Source organism: Mus caroli, unplaced genomic scaffold, assembly GCF_978045245.1.
Source record: "Mus caroli unplaced genomic scaffold, Mus_caroli_1 scaffold_5, whole genome shotgun sequence".
Classification (NCBI taxonomy): domain Eukaryota; kingdom Metazoa; phylum Chordata; class Mammalia; order Rodentia; family Muridae; genus Mus; species Mus caroli.
In genome coordinates this window covers 100,114,575-100,135,146 of record NW_028227260.1, presented here as the reverse complement: position 1 = coordinate 100,135,146, position 20,572 = coordinate 100,114,575, and the positions used below count along the sequence as shown (strand labels likewise).

At 36.8% G+C, this 20,572-nt stretch overlaps 1 protein-coding gene across 7 annotated transcripts in view; it reads left to right on the top strand.

Annotated features, from left to right (window-relative positions):
* The first annotated feature begins 3,279 nt into the window (after positions 1–3,279).
* Positions 3,280–20,572, top strand: part of Fmr1 (fragile X messenger ribonucleoprotein 1) — a 37,551-nt gene continuing 20,258 nt past the window's right edge. For all 7 annotated transcript variants that reach the window (XM_021153176.3, XM_021153175.3, XM_021153172.3 and 4 more), the window contains exons 1-5: positions 3,280–3,573; positions 12,200–12,252; positions 15,426–15,519; positions 18,016–18,087; positions 18,491–18,639. In XM_021153176.3, the coding sequence (XP_021008835.1) occupies positions 3,523–3,573; positions 12,200–12,252; positions 15,426–15,519; positions 18,016–18,087; positions 18,491–18,639 (419 nt within the window). In that variant the 5' untranslated portion in view covers positions 3,280–3,522. The remainder of the gene's footprint in view (positions 3,574–12,199; positions 12,253–15,425; positions 15,520–18,015; positions 18,088–18,490; positions 18,640–20,572) is intronic.

Here is a 20,572-nt window from a genome sequence, read left to right as displayed (position 1 = left end):
ACACAGGCACTTAAGCAATACATAAAAGACAAATCTTTTTTTTTTTTTTCAAAATTAAGTTTACATTCCAGTGAAAAAGACTAACAGCTTGCCTGATAATTTCAAGACATCAAAGGAAGTATCATGATTGTGAAATTTAGAATGTGAGGCAGAAGGGATAAAAGATGTCAGAATGTATAAAACATTAAGACTTGAATAAATAATTACTTTAGCTTTAGCCAAAAAAAAATATTACCAGAAATCCCATCGGAGTGTTTGGGGTGGCAGTTTAATTGGTGTGGCACATAAGCAGGGGTATTATTTCGTGTTGCAGCTTGACAAAAAGAAGGCAAGAGTGGCTATAGGAAAGCAGGTGAAGAATGAAAGCCTGGATAGTGCATGAGTAGACTCTAGACTCTGAAAGAATTTGGTATCCGATTAGGACTGAGAGACCCCCCACCGTGAGGTGTAAAGTATGAGCCCACCTCAGAGAAATCTAAAAGAGGAAAGATAATGTCACAACATATCCCCACAGTGAGAACAAACACCAAACATTTTAAATCTACCTAAAGTACAAGGGTGAATAAGATATTTTTTCTGCCTAGATAGTACTAATAGTCCAATGAGAAAAATAACTGTAAATAAATAATTCTACTGTATTGTAAATGACAGTAAAATATTAAGCATTCAGAGCCTGTTTTATAATCAGTGCAAAAGAAGAAACAGGAAGTGCATACACAACTCTGTAAGAGCACACTCACAAAATTCTTGCCACAGTGCATGAAGAAGACACAAGAGTTTTCATGACCCTGGGAATGGTGGTATATGCCTTTATTCCCAGTACTTTGGTAGCAGGAGCAAATAGATCACCATGTGTTCAAGGCCTGCCAAGGATAAATACTGAGACACTGCCCCAAAAGCAATTTTAAAAATACAGATTTAATGGTAGTAGTGAGAAACAGATATACAGTCCAGTACCATCTCTGTGTATGCAAAAGCCACACACATATAGCACACTAGAAGTAAAGAAAGAACAGGGAATTCAAGGATAGCCTCTACTAATTCTGAGTTGTGGCCAACCTGCCCTACAAGAAAATCTGTCCATAAAAACACTATCTTAAACTATTAATGATATGTCAAACATTACAACTATTTTCTAGTAGAATGAGACAAGTAACATACACAATAATATGAGCAAAAGAGGGGCCATGTAAGAACGAATGGTGAGCATGCTGAGAATTGAAATAAATGCTTACTGAAATATTTGCAACTGAAGTGAAATAATTACACAATCAGACTCTACCTAATAACTTTAAGGGGGAAAGTTATGCACAGTGTCATGAAATCATGAAACTATGTCTTAGGTCAGCAACCTTTGTGAATTACTGATATGTTTGAAAGCCCTGAGAAAACTACATATCTTACACTTGGAAGATAGAATCTTCTCAATCAATATGTCTCCTTTTATTACACTGGAGTTAAAGCTAATGTTATGCCCCATCTGGTCTATGGTGAGATTTGTATTCAGCCCTACAGGATTCTTAATATATTGTGGCTACTCCAAAGATCCTAGTTCAATGGGTCATTTCCGTTTACCATAGCCTCAAGGAATGTGGCCCTTGATCCACTGCCTTAAAGCTGGAGTTCCAACAACATTAATATTGTTCTGGCTGAGGCAGGCTGGGAACTGGAAGCCTCACATCCTAGCCCTATACCATCTGCTTAGGACAACTCACCCTTGCTCTTTCAAGTGCACACTTCCAAATAAGTCTTTCTTGTCACATTCCAGTTGGAATCATCTTGCTTCCATGCTCACTTATCTCACACCACAGACAGGCTCATTTCCAACTGTAAAAGATATAACCACACTTTATAGACCACATCACAGTTGTGATTCCATATTTATATCTTCTTCATGCGTGTATGTGTGTGTAGCATCCATGTGTGTGAGTATGGCCACACATATGCCACAAAACATGTGTGGGGGTCACAGTACAACTTCTAATGCAGTCCTTGCCTTCTACCCAGAGTCTCTCTTTTTGTTGTTTGAAACTAGATAAGGCACACTGACCTGTGAACTTCTGGGGAATCAACTTTGTGGGAGTGCTTATTTAGGCACTTAGGCCCAGCTTTCTATAGATTCTAGGAATTAGAAAATTCAGGATTTCATGCTCGTATAACAAATGTTTTACCCCCTCGATCCACCTCTCCAGCCCCATACTTACGGTTTTGAGAAGTTGAATTTTGCCCATCTATTCCTGTAGGTTCCAATTTCAATAGTGACAGTCTTTTTGTTGCTACCTCACCAAGGACTCACTAGTGCTTAGTACAGTGCTTGGCACATGGTAGGCATTCAATGGACTTCTCAGTTGGATGCAAGCCTTCTGGATTAAAGGAGCATGGGTCAGGCTGGATATAAGCCCAATGCAGAGGCCAAAGGGGTGGGGAGGTGATTTTGATTCTGCTGTAGAAGGCAAAGGCAGAGAGCTGCATGGAAAGGACCCATAGACAGATCCCATGACTGCTTTACTGATGCCCTCCCTCTGGTACAGGGTGCGTGTAGAAGAGGCAGAAGTCAAGTAAAAGGGAATTAACAAGTGTTCAACTCTCTCTCTCTCTGTCAGCTCTTTTTATTATGAATTCCAAGTAAAACTATGAACGGAAAGTGGGAGGGGGACTGTCTGAAAAAGGGATAACATTTCCTGAAGTTCTGGCACACCCTATTGGCCCTTAAAAAGTACTCACATTTCCCACAATACTTCCCCAAATCACTAGGTAGTAGAGCTTTTTATTTTGCATTCTAGCCATAGGAGTCCCAGAAGTCAGGGTCAATGTGGTTATCACTGTTCCTAGATCAAAGTGTACTCCAATGGAATTTATCACTTTTTTTTTTTTTTTGACTTCCCTCCCGCCGCGACTTGCAGTTCAAACAGGTCCCAGGCCAGTGCCGTGAAAAATCTACCCAATGCCCCTCCACTTCTAGTCGGGCCCCATTTTCGACAACTGGAGGCCTTTTCCCATGTCCTCGCTTCCTGTTGTACGGAAGAGGCCTCTAGTCCCCGCGGCGGGCACAGGCAGCCAGACCTAGTACTACCCTTTACGCTTTCCCGCCTTTCATCAAGTGCGCGCGCCAAAGGGTGCGCCCTGATACCCTGAGGCAGGTACCCAGGAGGGCGCATGCGCGTGCTCCACAGCCCGGGAGGAGCCAAGGGCGGAGCGGAGAGGGCGGGGCCAAAGGGGGAGGGACCGCGCTGGTCACGTGACACCGTTTGACTGTTTACAGGAGGCGCGGCGGAGTCCTTGGCCTCAGTCAGTCAGGCGCTGGGGAGCGTTTCGGTTTCACTTCCGGTGAGGGGCCGCGCCTGAGAGGGCGGGCAGTGAAGCAAACGGACGGCGAGCGCGGGCGGTGGCAGTGACGGCGGCGCCGCTGCCGGGGGGCGTGCGGTAACGCGGCGGCGGCGGCGGCGGCGGCGGCGGCTGGGCCTCAAGCGCCTGCAGCCCACCTCCCGGAGGCGGGCTCCCGGCGCGAGGACGGACGAGAAGATGGAGGAGCTGGTGGTGGAAGTGCGGGGCTCCAATGGCGCTTTCTACAAGGTAACCGGCTACCGGACAGGCCCGGTCCTCGGCCTCCCTCCCTCCCTCGTGTCCAGGGTGGCGGGCGGGCCCCTCGGGCGCGGCGGGAGCGGCGGGCTGTCGGATGTGAGGGAGCGGCGGAGTCGGGGCCTAGAGCCCGCCTCAGCGCTCCGACTCCCGCCTGAGGCCCCCGCGCCTGGCGGAACGCGAAAGGAGCGCGGGTTGCTGAGGGCGGTTGAGCGGCCGAGTTTGTCAGCGAAGCGGGAATGCGAGGACAGGGGATCCGATCGGCCGTGGGGCCGGTGCCGCGGGAAGTGGCGGCAGCGGCTTAGTCCTGCTTTCCCAAATAATCCTCTCCCAGTGGGTTCGGGGCCTGACACGCGGGGAGCCGTGCGGGAACCGGGGGCGCCTCAGCCCGGCCGCCGCCTGCCCTGCCGGACGAACGGCCGTTAGGAGGCTTGGGCGGCCGTTAGGAGGCTTGGGCTCCGTGTTCGGCCCACAGTCCAGACTTTGGAGAGCTCCCCGGTTCTGGGCGAGGGGTGTGCAGGGAGTAGTAAGAAGCGGGCGGCAGCCCGGAATCACAATGGCAACTGCTCTTGAGTGGCCTCTTTGTGAATTTCCAAGGAGGGTTTTAGACCTAAAAGTTTCGGAAAGACCGTGACATCTGAGAGAGCGGTTTCAAACGCTAGCCAGAGCCGGTACCCACGGCCTCCGAGGCTCTTTCTAACTGGGAGCAATTCAGGGATAAGCATGTCGCGGCTTCTAAAAATATTACCAAGTCTGCTTATTTTAAATTTCCCTTTGTGTTTAAGTTCTCAAGGACCCGAATTTGTGCCACAGAACTTCAGGAAATTAACGGGGACTGTACGATTGCTACAGAATTTTTACCAGGACGGTTTGGAATGTTTGTTCTGTGCGCTGAAGTGCATAAACTTGAGTATATTCGCCTTGACTTTTGCGGTGTTGCAGTGGGCTATATTTGAGGTTTTAAATAGGCATTCATGGAACTACTGAGTTTTTTTATACCATTGAATATCAAGTAACATCGTATATTTTTCAAGGAACTTTAAACTTATGTATTGTGGTGTGATTTTTATAAAAATACTGCATAAATGTAGCTCTAGCAATATTATAAATTCTCCTTTTGTGAATGTTTATAAGCTCTGTAAGGTCCCACCTCACTAGAATATTTTAGTAACAGAAGGTGCACGTGGAAGGAAGCATGGAAAATAGCTTTTGCCATTGTCCAATAGTTTTAAGTTTATTATAGAATAACTTGGACATTTCAAATGAGACATACTAGGCTAAACTCGGGAAAGTGACTTTAGTAAATTATGCTTTTACCAAGTTTATGGAGACATTTAGTGGAAGATAAAATTCTCAAATGAAGGAAATTTGTAAAATACTAATTTATACTAAAAATACCCTTTTGTTGTAATATAGGAGACAGAAAGAACACAGCATTTATGTTACTAATTTTACCAGTGCAGTTATTTTTCAATTTGCTGTAATTTAAAAAAATGTTCCAGTTAGTTATGGTTAGTTTGCATTAGAAGGTTTCTAGGTTCTAGAATGACAGTTTTAGTTGCTAGAGTTGGGGCATTGAGACACAGATGAGCAAGGGATAATAGTTAAGAGTATTTTTGTTCATCTCTAATACCAGCTTAGATTTGAGTCCACTGTTAGTGGCTTTTAATGAAGTTGGCTGGCCAGTGAGGGCAAGTACCCCATCCTACTCTTGAAGGATTTATTGGCCCCAGTAATTTTCCTTGAAAACTGACTGGAATATTTTTTTTTTAAAAAAGTGCTCTGTTTTCACTATTAATCCCCTTGCTTTTTTCTTGGCTTTGTTTTTCAACAACTTCTTGATTTGAAGGTGAACAAAAAAAGGAATAGGTTATGAATTATCCTTTGATTCCCTGAGGGGACATATAGTACTTTTTAAAAATGTATATTGAAAAATTGCCATTGTGTTTAAGTTTGGTTTTGGTGTTGTTTGTTTGTTTGTTTGTTTGTTTCAACTGGTCTATATAAAGGGAACGGTACTGACTACCCTGAAAGAGGTTCAAATTTTATAACACTTAGAATATTGACTGTGAACAGGAAAATAAAGTGGAAGCATGCTGAGTTGTTTTCTGGTGAAATTGATGACAAAGATGAGAGGTAAAGACCCTTATGGAAAAACTGGGGTACTTGTTCATTAAATCTGTAGAAATAAAAATTTAAAGTGAAGTAAGTTAAATTCAATATAATTAAATTCAGTCTTTGATTTGCTTACTAGAACTACTGTATTGTGAAGGATAGTTGTACATCTCCTGAGAACATTAAGTTTGCAGAATATATAGAACACATATTAGCGGTGATTTGATTCTTTCTCTAAGGATCACTAAAATGAAGATTTCAAAATCACAAATCATGCTTCCAGCATGATAACAGCCAACCTGTTCTAATTTGGATCTTTTTCTTTTGGTGTTTAATTTTTAAAACGATTAGGTTTATTTGTGACAATGTGAGGGTGAGTGGATGCTTATTTACATCCCATGCCACACTTGTCAAGAGGGACAGATTTCAGGAGTTGTCTGTCTCCACCATGTGGCTACTGGGGATGGATCTCAGGTCTGCAAGCCTTTACCTGCTGAGCCATCTCAAGACGTGGCTCTATTTTGGTGTTTATTTTTTAAGATTTGAAACTTAGACTCAGCACTCACCAGAATTTCTAGTTTTAAGCTTTGTTTTTTTCTTTAACCTGGAAAAAGTTGGTCACACGTACTAGTTTTTGAGCCCTTCAGACATGTTATATTTAAAATCTGAAGAAACTTTGATTTGTATCTCATATGATCTTTAAAAAGCCAGTAAAGTTGCAAAACACTGCTATACATCTTTATTCAAGGTGCATCTGCCCCATGTAGGTTTTTTTTGTGTGTGTATTACAGTTTGGGTATGTTGAGAATGATAATGCATTAAATTCATTTCGATATAGAATATATGCTGTTCAGATGTGAGAATACTACATATGCAAAGATTTCTAGGTTTTATATTCTAGTATCAAGATTAGTAAACCTTATTAGAGACGTATACAAAACTTAAATTTCAAACTATAATGGCTAATATCTAATTATTATGTGTAATGATGCAAATTCACAAATATATTATCATCTTAATTTTAAGCTCAGCATCTGAGAATAGACTCCCACTAGCTGAATATTGTTGCCATATATAGTAGTTTATTAATATACAATAATATACAGTCAAGACATTTTTTAATGCCAGGTTTGGTAGATCTCACCTATAATCCTAGCACCTGGAAGGCAGAGACTAATGGTTCCATGCCAGACAGGGCTACATAGTGAGACCCTACTTTTTGAGGTGGGGGCTTACAAAGTATTTAGTACCCAACCTATATATCATTTTAGCTACATTGGCTTGTAGAAGTAAATGCTTTACCATAAACTTTCACAGGTTTAGAAATTTATAAGCCTACATAAAATTTAAATGAACTCACATTCATGGTTTTCTCTGAAATCCAGCAATCTTGAAGTATGAGTGTTAATTTACATGTTAGAGATAAATTATGTAAATTACCATATTTTAGCCTCCCAAATCGACACACCCTTTGTAAGATTTAGTGTCTTTGTGAATGTAACACCCCACTTTAGAGATGTGCAATTCCAGTTCTATACTCATGTATTCTGATAACCTCAAAATTATTGTGTGATTCTGGCCCACTCTGGGAGATGTTTGGGATCATGGTTATGGTAATAGTTACCAAGTGGGGAGTCTTAGGCACTACTTTGCCTCTATTAACTTCCTCCCACTGTTTTAATTTATATAAAGGGCATAGATATATAGGGAGGTGAAATAAATAATTACTAATGTTTGTCAGGGTGCTAAAAGTTTTGGATCTGGGATTTGAAATCAGACTTGATAATGAGATGATAAAATTTAGCTTGAAGAAATAAAGTAGATTACATTTGTTGCTCACTTTTCAATTTCATTATAATCTTTGCTCATATTTGTTATAGTGACATTGCCTTAACATCCCATAACTACAATTGTTGTATAATCTTTTTTAACTGTAGACACAAAGATGTCATTAATCTCCAGTTTATATATCCATATTCTTTTTTATTAACCTGGTTTGAAATATTTTCCCATAAATTCTTAGTAAGGAAAGATAAGGTTACTCTGCTGTAAAACTTGCTTTTGTTAGTTACCTTAGGAGCTTACTAAACCTGAAAAACTGTAACTTATGTGAACAGTATATAAACATCAGGAAAACAAGTCAGTGGATGCTGTTTTCTTTGTACCTGTTGTCTTTAGTCAGAGTGAATCATTTTTTCTGAGAATTTATGGAAGAACTCTTGTTTTACAAAGTGGGGAGAATAAAGAGTCAATATATATATGAAGCCTTGGGTTTGAATTATACATCTTATATGGCCCTATAATTTATCTCTAGGAGGAAAGTTTTTACTTATTTTATATGTATGAGTGTTTTACCTACATGTATGTCTGTGCACCAAGGAAGTGATAGAAAAGGGTATCAGATCTCCTGGGGATACAGATTGTTGTGAGCTGGAATGTAGGTACTAGGTTTTCTAACCCCTAGTTTGATATCTTAAAAGTTAAGATATGTGAAGAAGTCATAATAGGGGAATAAAAGTTTACCCAAATAGGACTGGACTTTTTGTCCTTTGTGTACCACTTTAATAAAACAGGGTTTGCATTAGATGGTTCTGGTTTTTATATATCCTCAGGACTACGACTTGGCCCAATTGTCATTAAATGGAGGGATGCTATGATGACTTAAAATTTCTGTTTTTCCCCTGGTGAACAACCTTAGTGTGTTTTGGTCACTGCTTTTTTTTTTTTTTTTTTTTTTTGCCTTTTTTTAAATCACTTGTTTCAAACCCTAAAGCTTTTTTTTTTTCCTTTCTAGAGTGAAAGTAACCAGTATTATTTAGTAATTTTGTAGGACTATCCCTTTCTTGTTCTATCTTACTTTTTAAGCCTTTATTTGACCATTAAGACTTTCATTTAGCTTCCTAAATAGCAGTCTTTGGATCTGTCATGATTATGAGTGGATAAGTCTCTTCTCTCCTTAGGAAAACATTAGCACTATTGAGTGACTGACATCCTGTGGAGAACTGTAATCTTTAGCCATGCCCTTAAGAACTTCTGGTTTGATAGCCCCATTAAAGCCTTTTTTAAAGTATAGAGGGAGTACTTAACATTCTGAAATGCAAAGGCATTTATAGTTCTATATCTTTTATGAAAATTACATATGTATATTTACGTTACAACTTTAAAAGGCTAGTCTAGGTCCTTAGTTTAAAAATGAGGAGGAATCTGAGGTTCCCAAATCCTGCAGCTATTATATGATAGAGCCAAGATTTTAGAGCCTATATTTAATTCATAACAAAACTCAACCTCTAAGTTCTCTGATCCCATTAATAGCCCTACCTGTCAGATCCAGTGAAGCTCTTTGGGCATTCATCTAATCTACCTTTGAATATATCACAGAAATCTTCTCAGACTGTTGTTTTTACATCAACTTAGCATGATAGGAAAGAATTACAGCAAAATGAGGTTTTTCAAGATGGTAGATGAGGTGCTAGCTCTCTAGAGGAACCTTGTGAATGAGTTAAGAGAGAGTCAGAGGGCTGGTGAGATGGCTCAGTGGGTAAGAGCACCCGACTGCTCTTCGAAGGTCCAGAGTTCAAATCCCAGCAACCACATGGTGGCTCACAACCATCCATAACGAGATCTGGCTCCCTCTTCTGGAGTGTCTGAAGACAGCTACAGTGTACTTACATACAATAAATAATAAATAAATCTTAAAAAAAAAAGAGAGAGAGAGTCAGAGAGTTTTAAAAAAGCATTATTGGAAAAAGTATGATGAGAACACATAGAAAGATATGAAACCTGTGGGGAAGGCTTACTAAAAGACTTTAGAACTGACAGGATGTCTTCTATCCTTACTATGTGTGCGGGGCAGAGTCCACAGATGAGATTCTTTTATTTACTTAGTAAAGCAGTAACCAGAAGGTATTAAATGCATTCTATATCAGTTACTATGCAAACAGTGACTAAAATGACTGATTTTGAAACAATCATGCAAATATCTATACATAGATAAGCCTCATTAACTCAGAGGCAGTGGCTCTGTTGGATGTGATGATTACTCAAACTATTTCTGACACTTTTCATCCAGAATTATATTCTAGGACTGTGAAAACATTTCTTTTTGCCTCTTTTATTTTTTGGCTGTTTTGCTCTCTGTCTCTCTCTCTTTAGTTATACCATTTACAGCTCTCCTTTGAAAGGGAACACTTCATTTTTAGGAAATAGGCAAATGTACTGAATGCATATGATTAAACTAGATAATAATTTAGGCAAGTAGGGGGAAATAAGAATACAGCCATAAAGTCATAAGACTAAGGCTGATTTTTATGGTTAGTTTGAAAACTCTTAACGTTGTAAATGTTTTAAATCAATAGGCTATGCTACAAACCCCACTGATCTACCCATAGTTCTTGAACCCTCAAAATGTGGAAGGTGAATGGGCGACTGAATTTAATTGTAATTAATTTTAATGTAAATAGCCATAGGTCACTTCTGGTTACCACAGACAATGCAAACAGCAAAGACCAGCTTTGGAAAGACTTTGCTTTACAAAGGACAATTTTCTACCCAGCTGTACCAAAGTTCAGTTTGCTGACTAAAGAGTTTAACTTTTTCAGTATATAATGTACTATAAAGAACTAGTGCTGTGCTCTTATACTCTTCCCTCTTTCTTGCCTCTTAACCCCTTGTTCCCCATCCCCTTACCCCCTCTCTCCACATGGCCAGGGCCTGCCTCTGCTTCTCTCCTCTCTCCTCTCTGCCTTTCTCTGCCTCTACTACCCTGTTAACTCCCCTCCCCATACCCTAAATAAACTCTATACTAAAAAAAAAAAAGAAAAAAGAACTAGTGCTGTTATATATGTTGTTGTGCTGCTGCCAAGGCATATAAACATACAACTTTCAAAGAGGATGAAGACAGAAGTAGTTACTTTTCTTTTCTTAGTCTTGATTTTAGTTGGCAGTCTAATAATCTCCCCCAGAAATACATTAACTTGGTATTAGCTACTGTCTGGGGACAAAGAACACCTTCCCCTTCTCCATAATTGTGTTTTGTAGTATATAAAACCAAGATCCTGAGTAAACAGTTCTCACAACTTTTTATTCAAAATCAGGTATATTGTTGAATAGGACAAACAATCCCTTAGCACACTGGACGCATGATACATGCTTGCTTATGAAATAGGGTATATTCTAAAGTATCAGAATAATATTAAACCAGAGTTGTTCAAATATACTGTAAAATTTTTAATGATTTAAATATATCTGGGAAATAAGCAACATCAAGTGGATGGGAAAGAAAATTTGGGTTCATCATCATTTAAACCTGTAAATATAAAGATACATTGTACTTGCTCCTTGTAGCTAATGGCTTCATAGTCCATATTCCTGCTATTTGTGAAGTCTCCATTATATTGTTGGCTTCACATCATCATTTAGGTGCTCCAATAGGGATTTTATCCCTGATACACATATCACTTGCCTGGCCTCCCAATATTTCTTTTGCAATTTGGGTGGGACTTTCCATAATTTTTATTATACATATAAAAGCTGGTGAATCACCAAGGTGTGCTACCAATGCCATATTGCTGAAATGAATCCTGGGGAAATAACTTTGTCACTAGTTTGAGCAAATTTTCTCTGGTGCTGCTGCCTTCTCAAAGGAACATTTATTGCTTGAGTTGTAGAGATAAGAGATATTCATCCAAACACACACACCCCTAACACACGCACACATATATACATCATGGGTTTAAAATTCTATTCTTTGTTCTGTCTCAGCTTTCTTATTGTTTTGTTTTTTTAAACAATCTCAAGCTGTTTTTTGTTGTCTGTTTTTACTCTTGCTTCTCCATCCTCTACTGTCTTTGGCTAGTTCATCCTTACTTTAAGGGTCAGTAGAAACTTCACCTTTCCAGTATATCTTCCCTTTTCAAAGTAACAGCACTACCAAAAAACCAGACCTTACACCAGGTCTAGAAGAGAAGCATCTTAGGCAGCAGTCCACTTAGTAGATGTTCATTGAATTCATTCTAAGTATTTCCGAGATAATCGTACATATACTACATTTAACTTACTTGTAGTTTCTACCTGAATTGAAAGCTAAAAAGCAAATAGAAGATAGTTAAGTGAAAAGAGGGAAAGGACAATAGAGCACTTATGGATAAGTTACAGCTTATCTTTACTGCTAGGCATGTGGTTCTAGAATAAGTTTCTTAATTTTTAATAATGTAGCTTAAAGCATACCTCTAACTTCATATTCAACACTGAATTTTAATAGCCAGTGTAACTATCTCTTTGAGATGTTAAAATCTTAAGATAATTTTTCTTATTTAGTATTGTAATTATTTGTATTCTTAAAGCCTAATATATAGTACCTAGCAAAATAGATATGGTGAAGAAGGGGACATTAGAAACAGATTTTCAATCAAAGATCCATTTTATTCTTAAATTCTTAAATATCTCTAAAATTTAATTTCATTGGTCTTCAAGCTTAAAAGTTAATTTGTTGTGTTTTTTCTTGCAGGCATTTGTAAAAGATGTCCATGAAGATTCTATAACAGTTGCTTTTGAAAACAAGTAAGTTTCTTACTATATAATCTTAATGTTGAAGATTTTTAATGTTTTGTGCCCATTCTTTTTTTCCTCATTTTTAAAATTGAAGTCTGATTTTAGTGGGTTTTTTTTTTCCTATTATGAAACAAAGTTCCCAGAGAGCTCAGGATTAAATCAATGGAAGGCCCTCTTTTGCTAATGATTGACTTTAGAGGTCCTTACTATATAATCTTGATCCGTAAGTCCATTTGATTATAAAAACAAAAGATCCATTCTTCTCAATGAGCTAAAAGTTTTAAATAGTTTGTAATTTTATTAAAAGTTAAAAATGTGGAAATTTATAGATGTTTACAATAAAAATGATTATAGGTTTTATACTGATTTTTAATTATATGGTTTATTTTATCAGAAGAAATTATGTTTCTTCATTAGGTTATTTTTATTTTTTCATATATTTTTAAGCAATAATTATGACAGGTAATCTTTACTGCTTTCTGTTCTAGATCATAAAGCAGTACTTAAAGATCTAGGAATATGAGCTGTATGAAAAAGTCAATAGTATAGATATTATCATTTCATTGGGGGGGGAAAGTCTAGTCACTAAATTCATTAAGTATTAATAAATACCATTTTTAGGTAGCCATTTGAGACTAAGTACATATGTTTAGTATTGGTATTAGGATTTTTACTAAACTTTGGTAAGTGACAGTTACATTTAGTTTTTCTCTACCATAATAATAGTACATCCAAGGCAGACTGAAAAGCTGTAGATTAAAAAAAAAAAGTAGTATAGTGATTGCTTAGACTTGTTAGGAATGTGTGAGAAAGGTCATAACTAAAGTATAAAATACTTCCTGTTGTGGAGATAAAAACATACTATAATTCACTAACAATAATTGTATATTATATGAGAACATACTACACTATTGAGTTTGTGAATTATGTGGTTTATTAATTATATCTTAGTAAATTTCCCAAACTGCAGTCTGTGACACAGAGTTACTGAGGACTAAAAACAAATACCTTGGTTCTAAAATATTAAGAATAGACCTGCAATTCACTGTCTAGAACAATCTAAAGTTAGACCGTAAGCTTAGATTCTTTAAGCTATCAATAAGACAAAGTAGTAACCTTTGATGCCTGATACACATTTAGAAAGATATAGATGAAAGTACTACCAGAATATTAAACCCTGTTCCATGCTCCAGACTAATAATGTTAGTCTACAAGTTTAAATAATAGAATATCTTTACCTGAATGTGTAAAGACAAAAGTTCCATAATTGCCTTTTTACTTTTTTTAAGTATCCATCATTAAACAATAGACAACTATAATATCACATCTCTATTTAAGGTCTCATGGGTAATTAAGGGGATAATCTTTTTTGTATTTAAACTATTATTTTTACTTTAATTATGTTTCTGAATGTATATCTTTGTGTGGTATGTGCAACAAGAGTGCAGATGTTAATGGAGGCTAGAAGCATCAACTCTGGAGCTGGAGTTAGAGTCAGTTATAAGTTGCCCAACAAGGAGGCTAAGAACAAATTAAGGTTCGCTGTAGGGATTATTTAATGACTAAGCCATGCTTCTAGCTTCATTGCAATTATACTTTTATCTTTTTATTTCCTTCACTAGTAAAACACTGTTTTAAAAAATGGTCATTTGATTCTCTACTCTTAGTTCTGAACTGTAAACACTTGAGCAGAATCTTTGTTCTTTTTGTGTTTCCTCTTTTGGCTTCCACTAAAAAGAGGGGTAAAGGAAGAGAAAGATTCATCAGGAATACTGAAAGAAAACACAGTATTTCATAGAATAGGATCTTTTCATTTAGAAAGAATAGATTAGTTAGGGTGCTTAGTTTTTAACCTGTATTTAATGTCTTCAAATCTGTACGATTAAAGAGTTAAAGACTAGTCACTTCTTTGGAACCAAGAAATGTATATTTTACATTGTATGTCTCACAAGTGAAACGTACCTGACAGTTCATAACATGTTAAAAGTCACTAATTATCAGTGGGTATAAAAAAGCTATTCTGCTGTATTTTAATTATACTCTTTTCAACTGTATTTATAAGTCATGGTGGGGAGTCAGTCTAATTTCATCATTCAACAGATTTCTACAAATTCTGACTTATTTGTCCTCTTGTGCAGTAGTTCTTTGTAAACAGAAAGAAAAAAAAGACAAATAAGTATTCCTCAAGGTTGTTTTATTAAAATATCCTCTATCAAAATATAGTCATTTTATGAAGCTAGAAAGGTTACTCAGCAGTTAAGGATACTTGCTGTTCTTACAAAGGACTGATATTCAGTTCTCAGCACCTGAAACTCTAATTCCAGGCTATCTGATACTCTCTTCTGGCCTCTGTCTATGCACATTGATAGACACACAGGCATAGAAGTTTTTACACAGAACAGAACTGTTTTCTTAATGGAAAAAGTGACTGCTCTAAATGATTGAATCACTAGTGTTCTTATAAAATTTTGTTACTTAGTAGTATATCTTTGTAAGTAAAAAGATGGTGTTTTAAAACTATTCAATATTTTAAATTAAGAAATTAGACAATTTAATTGAACTCCTGTAGGCTGTCTCCATTGGGTTTCTATGGTTTAGGAGACCCACACACACACACCACTCCAGTCCATGCTGATACATCGGTAGATCAGCATCCAGCTACCTATGGCAAGAATTGACTACTTCGTGGGATCTAAAATTTAAGGGGGACAAGTGAGTTGAGAATTGCTAATGTGCTGACTGCCATTTTGCTTTGGGAAGTAGAGGATAGTTATTGTGGTTGATGGAATGTAGTCAGAATTACTTTGCAAGTAGAACTATGTTGATGATAATACTAACAATTGTCAATACTAATTTAAGCATCAAAGGAATTTCTGTTGTAGACTTGGGTTTCTAAAGTGTGAGTTAAAATTATTAGAAGAAAAACCTTTTGAGTAATAGTTTTGATCTGTTGTCTTTAGAAAAACTGTGTGGAAACCTAGGTTGCTATGCTGCATGTAGACTTCGTTAAAATGTCTGTGCACTGCCATTATGCACCACTCAGCAAAAACTGGCCATTTGAAGGCATTTGCTTCTTTAAACCAAGAAAGAGTCACATTTAACCAAAGTTGATTGCAGCATGCTCACTATTTGCATTAAATACCAAAAGCTTGTCAAATAATGATAATTTTGTTTATTTGCAGCTGGCAACCAGAGAGACAGATTCCATTCCATGATGTGAGATTCCCACCACCTGTAGGTTATAATAAAGATATAAACGAAAGTGATGAAGTTGAGGTGAGTAACCAAGCCATAAAATAACCAGCAACTCAGGGCATGTGTGTAATTTTCTTTGACTTTTAAAATATACCTTGCTTTTAACAGTATTTAAACTACCTTGAGTTAAAGTTAAAATCCCTTTTAGTTAATGATTTGAAATGTTATATGGTTACTTATATTTGGCTATTCAGCCATACTCAGGGAATATCTTGTCCCAAGTTTCTTTACCCCATTAGCATACTCTTGCCCCATCTCTAAATCTTTGTGTAGGTAATACTTTTTAATATTTGTTGCTATTCTATTTACTTTTTCAGCAAAATGAATTTGGAAAAATAGTTTTACAAAGGGAAGTAATAATTCTAACAAAGCATGAATATGATATTATATGCCTATGATCTTAACCGTTATGAGGTGGAGGTTGGAGGATCGGGAATTCAGAGTTTATCATTGACTACATAGCAAGTTAGAGGCCAGTTCTTCATACATGAGAGCCTTACCTCTAAAAGAATATTTTAAAGAATTCTAGAGCCAGTGTGGTGGCACATGGCCTTTAAATCCAGCACTCAGAAAACAGGCATGTGGACCTCATGAGCTCGAGGCCCACCAAGTCTATGGTACTGAGTTCTAGGACAACCAAGTCTACATAAAGAGACCTTGTTTCAAAAAAAACAAACAAAAATAATTTTATATAATAGACTAGTTAATATAAAAATTATTTTAGTAGTAGTGAATCTTTCTGATATATATTTTTCAAACCTGTATCTTTTATATCATATATACGAGTGTGTGTGTGTGTGTGGGTGTTATATATATATATGCCCAAATGTCCTTTAATAGGGCATACTATGAACTACGTGCTCATCTACCATTGAGCTCTTGGAATAAAAGGTGCTGTTGAAACTTGATCAAAATCGTTGTATTTATGATTCTCTACTCATTGAAAATTAGTTTTGTATTATAATCTTATTTATATTACAATTTTGTAGTCTCTTTTACCTCCTACTTCCCAAGCCTTATTTTGAGGTCTTTTTTTAAAATGCATTAATTTTTATAGTTTCATACATGTTTGTAGTATAAAGCAAATAAATAGGTACTTGTTAGAGGTAAGCAACATGAAGTTAGGTCCTTAAATGCTAAATTTCTGCTCAGTCTATCAGGTACATCAATACAGTCTTCCTTTGATGAGGTTACATTCTAGCTGGAATAGCTAATGTCATGACAGGTGAAAGTTATATGAAGGAAAAGAAAGCTAAATGGAAGATAATACAGGAGCAGCAATGCTATTTCAGAGTCTAGTTGGAGGTCTCTGAATGTTCAAACCTATGTTCTTTTCTCTGCAATTTAAATGAGGAATAACATACTATTTATTAGCCTAAAACTGTACTTAGTGTATTCTGGGTTTGGCTTTGCAAGAGATCTTAATTGTAAATACAGATGTTACCTAAACCTCTACAGGCCTTTCAGCTCAGTAGATAACATGTACTTGTTCCCAGGGCTGACTATATGAGTTAGATCCCCAGTACTGGCATGGTAGAAGGAGAGACACAGACACATGGGGATTGTCCTCTGACCTCCACGTGTACACCTATAACATTACCAAGTGAATGTATGTGTTTATTCTTTTTCAAAAACCTTCTGGTATCTCCTTCCCTGTGGGCTTCTTGCTGTGTTAAAGCAAAGACCAGTTTATGTGTATGTTTCTATGGCAAGACTTTGGAGGGGTAAAGAAAACCATTTTGTTTTTTTCAACTTAGTTGCATGACAGTTGAAGCCCAATGAGATGCATCATAAAACTTACCTCAGAAGCTAGTGAGATGGCACAGCAGTTCATGGCACTTAAGTTCTATTAATATTTATTTGTTATTGTCTTCACAAAAGATTGCATGCTACACATTGCAAATGAACTTGAAATGGTTTCCTAAGAGATAATTATTAGATCTGTGTATGAAAGCCAGAAAAGTGATATTCAGAAGATTGCTGGAATAGATTTGTCCTTTTTCATGGAGAGGAGGAGCCAGAAAAGCAGAGTAGCCTTCAGAAGAGATGAAGGCCAGGACTCTAGCAAGCCGAGTGATCAGTGAACTCACTAACCTATCTGCTTAGAGTACAGGTAGTTATTGCCTTTGTCTGTAACTTTGGATTGGTTTTCCTTGTTAAAATAAAAATGATGCTTACATGGTTTCAGATACATTTTTGTTAGATTATTGAATAGCTACAGAAGAAAATCTAGTCATGTTATGGATATCAGCTTTTCTCAAGTGTCCATGTCAAGAGTACTAAGTATTACTGACATAGATCAGAGAAGTAAGCAAAGTGCTTTTAACCATGAGTTCTCAAGTTGTTTCCAATTATGTATTTTTGTCTAAGTCAACATAAATGTAAAGTTTGGTTGAAATCATATGGTATATGATTTCAAAGATACATATGGACTTTTTAAGATTTCTTCACTGTCTAGTGTCTGCTGCTTTTGAATTATGTTAATCATAAATATTCTGTTTTATAATTTTTATGTAGGTTTATTCCAGAGCAAATGAAAAAGAGCCTTGCTGTTGGTGGTTAGCTAAAGTGAGGATGATAAAGGGTGAGGTAGGAAAATGCATATTGTTCATACTATTTACATTTTCTAAACCCACATTTTAATTTTGGTGTCTATTTTTAATAACTGCCTAATTTTAAGTCATTTTATAAAAATGTTTTCAATATAGGTTTACTATATGCTTGCTATATGTTTCTATTGATTAAAGTTTTCCCCTCCCCAAGAGTTTATACTTTAAAATGATAGGAGCTAGGCATGGTGATCCATTCCCTTAATCCCAGCACTAAGTGGCTGAATCACAAAGATCAGGGTTAAAAGTCATCCATGGCTATATAGTAAGTACTAGGCTAGTCTGGGCTATTATGAGTTCCTTTCTCAAAAAAATAGTCAAAGTTATGTAGGTTTCCCTTCTTTTAAAAATATGGCTAAGAATGACTTGTTTATTTCTCTCAGTTTTATGTGATAGAATATGCAGCATGTGATGCTACGTATAATGAAATTGTCACAATTGAGCGTCTACGATCTGTTAATCCCAACAAACCTGCTACAAAAGATACTTTCCATAAAATCAAGCTGGAGGTGCCAGAAGATTTACGACAAATGTAAGTTGATACACAAAAAAATGCTATATGAGACGGGCAGTGGTGATGCATGCCTTTAATCCCAGCACTTGGGAGGCAGAGGCAGGTGGATTTCTGAGTTCGAGGCCAGCCTGGTCTACAAAGTGAGTTCCAGGACAGCCAGGGCTATACAGAGAAACCCTGTCTTGGAAAAAAAAAAAAAGAAAAATTGCTATATGAAAAAATGCTGGGACATGCAAGGGTGTGTAGTTTTACAAATATACATTTTATATACACATACATATGTGTATATAAATTAAAATATTATATACAGGTTACTACATATATGTACATATATAAATTAAGATATTGTATCCGGGTTACTAATTCAGAATGTAAATTTTAAAATAATATGTTTTGTATCTTTGTCAAAAGTAGTTTGGTTACAGTAGTAAAAGAAAAAATGTGTTTTCCTAGTTATATAATCAAGCAAGTCTTGTATTTTAAACTTGTTATATGGCTAAAGTGTGTAAATCTACACTGAGTTCTCTAAACAAAGATTTTTTTTCATAAGCTTTGAAGATTTTGAGAATGATAGAATTCTATTAAAAGTCACGTTGTTCATATTGTTGTTCCACCTATAGGATTTCAGACCCCTTCAGCTCCTTGGGTACTTTCTCTAGCTTCTCCATTGTGGGCCCTGTGTTCCATCCAATATCTGTCTGTGAGCATCCACTTCTGTGTTTGCCAGGCACTGGCATAGCCTCACATGAGACACCTATATCAGGGTTCTTTCAGCAAAATCTTGCTGGCGTATGCAATGGTGTCAGCGTTTGGAGGCTGATTATGGGATGGATTCCCCAGGTGGGGTAGTGTCTCTAGCTGCATATGTAGCAGAAGATGGCCTAGTCGGCCATCACTGGAAAGAGAAGCCCCTTGGTCTTGCAAACTTTATATGCCTCAGTACAGGGGAACACCAGGGCCAAAAAGTGGGAGTGGGTGGGTAGGAGAGCAGGGAGCAAGCAGGGAGGATATAGGGAACTTTCGGGATAGCATTTGAAATGTAAATAAAGAAAATATCTAATACAAATGATAAAAGGTTTTTAAAAGGGAATAAATAAATAAATAAATAGAAAGTCACATTGTACACTACAAAATTTTCTCCTGATGCTTTTCCTTTTAGAGAAAATATTTTCAGATAAAATACATACTAAGTTAAAGCTGAAGAGGCTTGGAAAAGCCCTGTCTCTAATCTTTTATCTAGAATGATGTTAAATGCTTCAGAGAAGAGATTAATTTTTAAAGGTACAGTAAGTCTGATGTGGACTACTACCCTAGATAAAAGTCATATTATAGTTCAGAATACATAGAAATTCTATTTTTAAGTCTAGAGATGATGTATGCAAGTAATTTTTATGTTTTCATCTTTATTTCAACAGATGTAACTGTTCTTCTTCAATAGAGAAAGGAGACGATTAAGATACCCCATAGCTTGTCTCCATAATTTTTCAGTTTGCTCACAGAAAATATTGACATGTGTAAAGAAAATCAAGAATTATACAGAAAAAAAGTGGTTCTCATAAATGTGGCTTTTTCAACAATCTAACCCTAATAGCAATTCCTTAAGAGCATAACTGTTTAGCCAGATGTGGTATATGTCTGTTGTCTCAGTACTTGGGAAGTAGAGGCCAGCCTAAGTTGTGTAGTTGAGTTTAAGACTAACCTAGGATAACACCGTGCATGTGCATACACAGAAACACATGGGTAAATAAATGCTTAAAATAATAGCTAAAAGGGCACAGGAGATGGGGTGATATAGACGCAGTGTTCAAGAATAAAATTTTCCAAAAAAATAAAATAGGTTTTAATTAGCTGCTTTTTTTTACCCTTTATTGTGTCAAATGTATGCTTTATTTCACAGGTGTACAGTAAAAGAACATAACTTGTAAATAGAGCTAGCTAAAAGAAATTTAGT